At 38.9% G+C, this 8,013-nt stretch overlaps 1 protein-coding gene across 1 annotated transcript in view; it reads right to left on the bottom strand.

Annotated features, from left to right (window-relative positions):
• Positions 1–4,728: 4,728 nt before the first annotated feature.
• The window catches only part of b4galt2 (UDP-Gal:betaGlcNAc beta 1,4- galactosyltransferase, polypeptide 2), a 143,920-nt gene continuing 140,635 nt past the window's right edge, over positions 4,729–8,013 (bottom strand). The window contains exon 7 of the mRNA XM_061045029.1: positions 4,729–4,939. Coding sequence (XP_060901012.1) covers positions 4,789–4,939 — 151 coding nt within the window. The 3' untranslated portion in view covers positions 4,729–4,788. The remainder of the gene's footprint in view (positions 4,940–8,013) is intronic.

Raw genomic sequence — 8,013 nt, 5'->3', positions numbered from 1 at the left:
CTCAACAACCGCCTCCATTACTCAACCACCTGAGGTGTGCTTGACAACTGGAACAGCTCTAGGAGTCAAAAGTAATTTAAGAAATATCAAGTGCTGCTCACAGTCCTTTCAATGCTCGAGTAAAGGAGACGCTTCAAATACTATTCTTGCTGAAGTTTCTGATCTTTACATCTGCATCCCATGTTACTGCTTATACACACTGGGGGCCACGACTCTCTTGCTTTATCCTTCATTTTTCCAATAACTGTCACTCTCCTCAGCTTGTTCTTTCTACATGGAACCAACCTTAGAAAATGAATTGCTGTAATTTGTAAGAATAAGCTTGACAAAGATAAAATTTAAAAGGGCACTCAAACAATTTAGGTATGAAGACGAGTGCTTAAGTTGTCATGAAGAGTATGACTCAACCAGTGAAAACAGCTTAATAATGTCTTGCATGGCTCAAGCATTTAGAATTCAAATCTCAAACAGAAGCCTTGCGTTGTTAGTGGAGGTGCGGGGATTGAAAGTGAGGGTTTAGGAGGAAAGGAGGTTCCAACAGATATGTATATCCATTTAAACAGATATTTAAACATCATCCTCAGGGTAAGACACACTCTTAAAACTATCAGTTTATGTTTCATCATATTTTTAGTGTGAACCCAACAAGGTGACATAAATGGTCAATTTGACCATTGTAGCTCCCCAAAAAGCCAAGTGCATTTTTTCATGCTACAGAAAGTAAAATCAGCTGGTAATCTTTAGCTTTCACGTCCGCCTGTAGCAGAATTTTAAGTTTTGAGTTGTGGTTATTTTCTCCTACAGTGTTTAGAAGCACAGAACCTCAAAAAATTTAATATTGACGCTAATATTGTTTTCCAATAGTTGATAATGTTTTGTTAATTTTGTAAATGGGTTCGGACTGTGAATCATGTAATATCATCTGTGGAAAAAAAGAATAACACTAGTCAAGGGGACCCAAAATGGGGGCTTCACCCTTACAACGCTAAGCTACTATCCTGTTGTGTTATGGGAAATGTAGTGTTTTTGGATCTTTACTCATTCTAAGGACATTTCAGTCTCTGCTGCTTTAAATTTACAAACTTCTTTACTTCATCTGTCTTTCCGAAGTCGCCTAACTTTATGGAGGTAAAACGCGTAATCTCTGGAATACCCTTTAATACTGCAAGGTGGAAATCAAAGCAATAGCTGTCATATTATCTGTTTACTGCTTATACAGATTTGAAATCAATGAAATGAAAATATGTATACAAAAATAACATGACTGCATAACAAACTGAGCTGAAAGACCGTTAAAAATGCTCTAACTTTATATCCTACATGAACACAATGACTTTAAAGCAGGTTATAAGATAGATCTGAACAGTTCTGTAATATTGCACAGGGTAAGCCTTTAATCAGTACAGGGAGAGGCTTGTATTGATCTCCCCACATGTAGTCTGCCCGCTGAGGAAACAGAAGCTCACCAGGAGATTTCTGTACGGTCTAATTTCAAAATTCAGAGAAGCAGGAGGATAAAAAAGGAATAGTTGAGTCAGATTCAGCGGGGGAGAGAGGGGAAAAATGGGGTGAGGCAGGTAGGAGTCATGTACGGGGAGTGAGTGAGTACAAAGAGAACTAAGGATAAAGTAAAGTGGGACAGATTCAGGGACACAAAGAGAGGCCCTGTCGATATCTATTGAACGAAGAAGCGCTCGTGAGACACAGCTGTGCCTGAAGTGGGCTCGGCACAAAGCACAACAGAGCGCCATTGACACACACAGCGTGGACTGGCAGAGTAAGAAAGAGGAGGCAATGAAAGAGGAGATAATGCAAAGGAAAAAGGGAAGACAGTGTGAATATGTGTGTGTGTGTGTGTGTGTGTGTGTGTTAGAGAGAAGCGATCATTCCTTCCAACAGGCTTTAGGTGAAGATAACGGAGAGCCAAACACATGGGAACATTTTTCACCTCAAGGCTGTCCAAACCAGGCAAACACTGTACGTTTTTTTTTTTTTGTTTGTTTTAAATGAAAGCCCCATGTTGCTCTAAACGATGCAGAATTTGAACTGTTCAGCAGATTGCGCATGAAAATCACACGGCATTTTGACATTTCAAATGTCATATGTCGCATATTCCTCCATGGATCGTGTCAGCCAAATTACCTTTAAAGGAAAATAAACAACCTTCCCAGTCCCTTTGTAAAGATAACTACTGAAGGCATCCATTTGGTGTTTAGGCGTCAGCAGTAACAGCATCAACAGTAGAGACAAGGAAAAACAAAAACAAAGAAAGAAAAAGTTACATATGAAAACATAAAAAAAAGTCAAAGGCTTCGTGCTCTGATGAAGGAAATCCTGATCAGAGTGTTTGTTTTTTTTTACACAAGGAAAGTTATGAAACTCATATGAAACCAAAAAGGTTTCAAAATCAACACAATTTCAATAAAAAACGTGATCCTGGCTATTTGAAACCCATCATTTATGATATCTGAAATGTGTTAAAATGATGCCATTACAGACCTGGTGATAAAATCAGAAGCAGCAAGAGAGACGTCAATTAAAGTAACAACATCTAACTTCTAATAGCGACCTTGAAATCCACTATTTCCACCAACAGAAGACGATCTCTGTGTCATTTCCGCTTTCTGGATGTGATGGTCTTCTTCCTCAAAGATGGACAAAAAATGATAACAGAAAGAAAAGTGGCACAGCAACAGTATCAGTAGAGTTGAAATGAATTGTGATATTGACATAATGGTTACATTGTCAGCTGAAATATGACCCTCAAAATAGATTACTCTTGATGTCTGTGGAGCCTGTGGAACATATCCAACTCATGTTTGTTGTTGAACCCTTTTTTGTTCCCCATATACAGTATGTTCAGAAACTGCATGTTTCCACTAGGGATGGGCCATGATTGTTGATAATCCAAAAGAATCATAGAGTTCATGCATTTACTATCTCATCAAAAAACATAGTTTTTCCAATGTATTTGCAGGCACCAGGTTTGAATGCTTTACTAGTACTGTAAGCCCAGCACAGTTTCAGCAGATGGCTGTCAGGTTTTGCCCAAGATTTCACCCTCTTAAAAGGACATTTTTTCTTGCCGCTGCAACTTTGCTCAATGTTGCTTAATGACTCATTAATGTTGGGCCTTTGTAATATAGCAATGAGTAAGGTCTTTTACCTGCTTTTTGTAAAGTGTCTTGAGATTACATTAGTTATGAATTGGCGCTATACAAATGAAGATTGGTTCATTGATTGATAGTGCCAGACTGTGACTGTAGCACATCTAAAAGCTGTTTGCTAACCGCTATTAAATAACAAAATAAGAAAAAAATGGTTGAATGGTTCGCAATAGTTCCCAGAGAATATCCAATAATATCTCTGCTTGACATGCCCATCCCTAGTTTGTACATGATCAAATGTGTACATTTATGAATGTTATTGTATCTCAAGGGATTAGCATCTTGTAGAGAAAAAAATGGACCTGTTAAATTCAGATTATCACAATAAACCTTTCTTAAAGCGGATTGAAAAAAACAAAGTGTCCAGAAAGCTAACATCCATCATGTGCCACATGGGGGTCAAATCATGACTGGGCTGTCAGCATAAACCTGCCTAATTGTCTTCTGTTCCTCGATATGATTCCAAATGTATTCCCATGTGTTCCACCACACTGCATTCAACACAGTAAAAAAACGTTCATAACTTCAATATGTTCACTTTTTGTTGCCAAACTTTCCAGTCACTCCACTGAGTCCGTTTCTGTTTCCAAAGTTTGAGTTTATATTTATAAAAAAAGGAGAACCAAAAGAAGGTTCTCGTGAAGAACAGGTTTCTTATCTTAGCACTGTTTTTGAGTCTTCTGCTGTAGATGCAGGCACAATACACATTCAATAATTGATACCGGAGGATTTGATTGAGTAGTTCGATCCAGACAGGAGACTCCCTGACGGAGACGTTAATATTCAAGAGTCTGTTAGCATCATTTGTTGAGGTAAAAGTCAGCTGATATGCAATACATCAGATACGATTCCATGGGCCTAAACGTAACCATATTAAATATGGGATTCCCCATTATCTTCAACATTTACATGCTTGAAAAGTAACATTTTTGTTGGTGTAAATGTAGTGTTTGTTGTCCACCAGGTTTGTTATTTCCAAACAGGCCTTTCGGTATCTTGTGTCCTTCGTTTTCCTGTCTTTGTATGCATGTCAAAAGCCCATTTTTTCCATTTTCTGTCTATGAACCCTGTCAGATATTCCAAGAAATACCCCTCGATGCTGTCCTGTATTCAAGAATTGGCCATGAAAACCATCCCACTGATCTCCTAAAGTATAGTCCCCTCTGTCGATATGCCACTGGACACCCTCCAGTCTTCGAAAGATTGTTAAGGGAAACACTCCAAGTTTCAGTTTCCTGGTTTGACACCAACTTTCGGTCAGCCACTGATACTCCAGCTTTGGTCCACTCTTTAATTCTGAAGTCACTGATTGGTAAAGGGAGGGGTGTGAAGCCATTTCTGCTTGAAAAAAGTTGTAGGAGGAAAGGAATCGAGTCCTTTTTTCTTCCAGAAATAGAGAGCTGAAATCTTTAAAAAAAAAAAAAAGAAGAAAGAGGGATTAAGAGGGAGAAAGAGACTATGATGTGCTTGTGACTTTTCCTTTTTCTTTCACCCCCTAATCTTTTCAGTCTTTTTTAAGTCAAGGATATGCGTTCTCTTTGTTTTCCTCTTATTATCTCTCTTCTTCACATCTTTTCCCTCCAGTCAATGGATGCCAACCCTCCTGACTCTCCGTCGGTCTCTAGCCCTTGAAAGGCCTAGGCGGTGGTTTGCCGATCTCCACTGAGATGTTTGTGTACAGCGGGTACTTCTTGACCTGAACCAGTCTGTAGGTCAGAGAGCTGATGCCGTCCTTCTTCATCGTGTTCTTAGTGTTCTGTATCTTATTAAATCTGCAGGGTGAGAGACAAGATGGAGAAGAAAGAAAAGAGGTAGAAAGGAGAAGGGGAAGATGGTGGAGAGGAAACGAGAAGGGGGGGAAACAATGAAGTAAATGTGATTAAAAACAATACAGACAAAGCTTTAAAGTTGTTAATGCATAATATACTGTGAAATTGTTTTTTTTGGTTGGATTTGTTGTACTTTCAGAGGTTCATGTCTTTAACAAGCGAAATGTGAAAATGCAACAAGGTAACAACAACAACCAAAAAATGAATAGGCTTGTAATTCTGTGACAAAGTGACAAAGCCAAGGTTGACTGTCTCATGGGGGAAAATATGCTGTAATGACGAGCCGCGCAACTTTGGCCTTTTATGTCCCCTCAAATAAACAGTTGTTGAATGTGTCTACTAGTCGTGACAAGGTCAACTCAAAGCTAAGCTAAAAGAAAAGAGAAACTTTTTCAGCCTTCTATGTTATAGTCTACTCTTGTTTCGTTAGTTTATTCCTTGTTTTGTTGCTTAGTTGTCATTTTGTGTCTTATTTGGGCGTTTTCTATCTATCATAGTGTTGCTTGGTTCCCTAGTGTGTATTTTTCCAGTGTATTATTTCCTAGGTTAGTCTGTAGTGTTTCCTGTTTTATTTTGTAGTTGTTGTCCCAGTGTTTCTTGTCTTGTCTTACTTCCTCCCTTTCTACAACGACAATTCTACAATTCACTTAGCAGACGCTTTTATCCAAAGCGACGTACACCAGAGAGTAAGTACAACACAAGCAAGGATCTAGAAAAAAGGGAACAATGTCAGTAAGAGCAAACGATCAGCTTTGAGTCTGATTGGACACACCCTTTGTCGGGTTTCCGTTTGATCACTCTGATTGTCCTCAACTGTGTCGTTAGTTTCACTTGTGTTTAATTACCTGTGTCTATTTAGTCAGTGTTCACTCCCTCTTGTTGTCTGTTCATACATCTTCTGTGGATTTCCGTTGGTCTTTAAAGAAGTTGCCTTGTTTTGCCTTTTGTTTGTTAAATATTTTTGGTTTCTGCGTATGGGTCCTCCTCTTTGTTTTTGATGAACTATGACATTCTAGTCGCAGACACATGGCAGAAATGAAAGTGACACATTGCATTCACCTAAAATCCACTTTATGGATTGTTTTTATATTTTAAGCTTTTGCACATCCCTTAGTCAATATTTGGCATACCCAATCTTTATTAAATACTGACTTTGTTTACACTTAAAAAAAAAAAAAGAATCCTGTAAATATTGATTTTAAAATAAACATTTTATTTTATGTTTATTCCCCTCTTCCTGACTTATCTTTATGCAGCTGAATACCAAGTATATTCTCTGGTGTAAAGAAAACCTACTTTACAATAACCTCAATACAGATTTAACTTATTTTCTTTTGTCCTGCTTCGTTAATTATCTGGCGACCCCCTTAAATTGATTTGCAACATCTTTTTTGGAGTCCTGATGGGAACCACAGAAATAGAGCACTCTTGTTTTTTTTTTTTCAATCAGGGACAAGAGGATTTTACAAAAAGAGGCCCTAACAGGAACGGAAAATAATTAATTATCAGGCTTGAATACATAATGCAGCACAGCATTTAGGACATCAAAATGATGGTTATTCATATGCATATTAAGTTATAGCAGAGAAGAGCAGCTCTACTGTGTAACACATACAACACAACTTTATTGACAGCATGAATGAACTGTCAAAATCAACAGGTTGCAGAGTGTTTTTATGCTTTTATTGATTCTGTAAGAACAGCCTCTGGCCCCACAGCAGGTAATTGTAAATGTTCAATAACCAGAAAGCAGCTAAAGGTAACTGTCCTGTTAATTTGATTACAATGAAGTGAGCAGCTTGTTCCCTTTGTTGTGAACATACTGACCAACAGGTGGTGCTATTGCATTGCTCTGAGACTCAGTGAGCAGCGTTATCCATCACAGCCACCTCGGCTTGTCTGAATTATGCTGGAGTCTCCCTCCCCATTGGCTGTAATACAACTCTTACATCAGAATCTGCTCTTACGTTGGAATATGCTCTGATATTAGCAATAAAGATGGGAAAACAATTCACAGAGTGTATCAGACAGTTGCACAGCTCTGCTGCTGCTGCTGTGCTGAAATGTGAATTGTGATGCAACCACTAGCTTAAAAAAAACAACAACGACTCCTAACGTAAACTCTCCCCTGTCCCCCCACTAGAACCAGCTTCTGCTGCCTTACAGGGTGGAAATGAGGCTGCTGCAGTGAGCCAGTGTCTAACAGCATGTTCACTCCACTCTTGTCTTAAAATGCCTCTCTTTAGTCTGGGAACAGAAAAAAAGGCTGATGTGTGCAAATGCCCTGCCGGCTGCCGTGCACATTCACTTATCAAAACACATCGATGACTGACTGCAACAAAAGACGTCTTCCTAACGATATGCTTGGACGTAAAACTGGAGTTGACACTTCAGTCCGACACGGACCACTGAGTCTGCACGGCCCTGTCAGAACTGACTAGTGAGGATCTCTCTTCTCTCCCTGCACTGCTCTCTGCCTCTGTCTCTCCCAAACCAAATCAAAAAGAGCTGCTATTGGCATGAATGGAAGCAGGGAAAATGTTGTCAAGCATATTTCCCTTGAACGACATAATACAATAATGTATCAAAAGAATTAGGTGTTCTTTGACTTCTGAAAAGGATTGGCAGCTCTACCTAAGAGAACAGGATATTAGTTAAGGAAGAGAGTGCAAGGAAAGGAAAAAATGGGGAAGAGGGGAAAAAAGCTGTATGCATTGCATAGGGAGAAAAATGGAGGATGGACAAGCAGAGAGATAAATATATATAATGAAGAGAGAGTGACAGATGGAAGGAGCATGATATACTGATACCAAAACATTAAGAGAATGAAATGCAGAGGGAAAAAAAGAGAAATCTTTGGATGAATCTATAAAGCAGCGGAGATTAAAAAGCAATAAACTAATCCCCACACATACATTCAGAGGATTTCAGATGCAATCTGCAGGCTTCAGTTCGTATGTGAGCCTACACATAGTTTTATTCCACAGAGTTGGAGGGCGACGCAAAGACAGTCTCCT

Source organism: Labrus mixtus, chromosome 8 (assembly GCF_963584025.1).
Source record: "Labrus mixtus chromosome 8, fLabMix1.1, whole genome shotgun sequence".
Lineage (NCBI taxonomy): Eukaryota > Metazoa > Chordata > Actinopteri > Labriformes > Labridae > Labrus > Labrus mixtus.
Note: the sequence above shows the minus strand (reverse complement) of the source record. Positions and strands in the feature narration are given on the sequence as shown.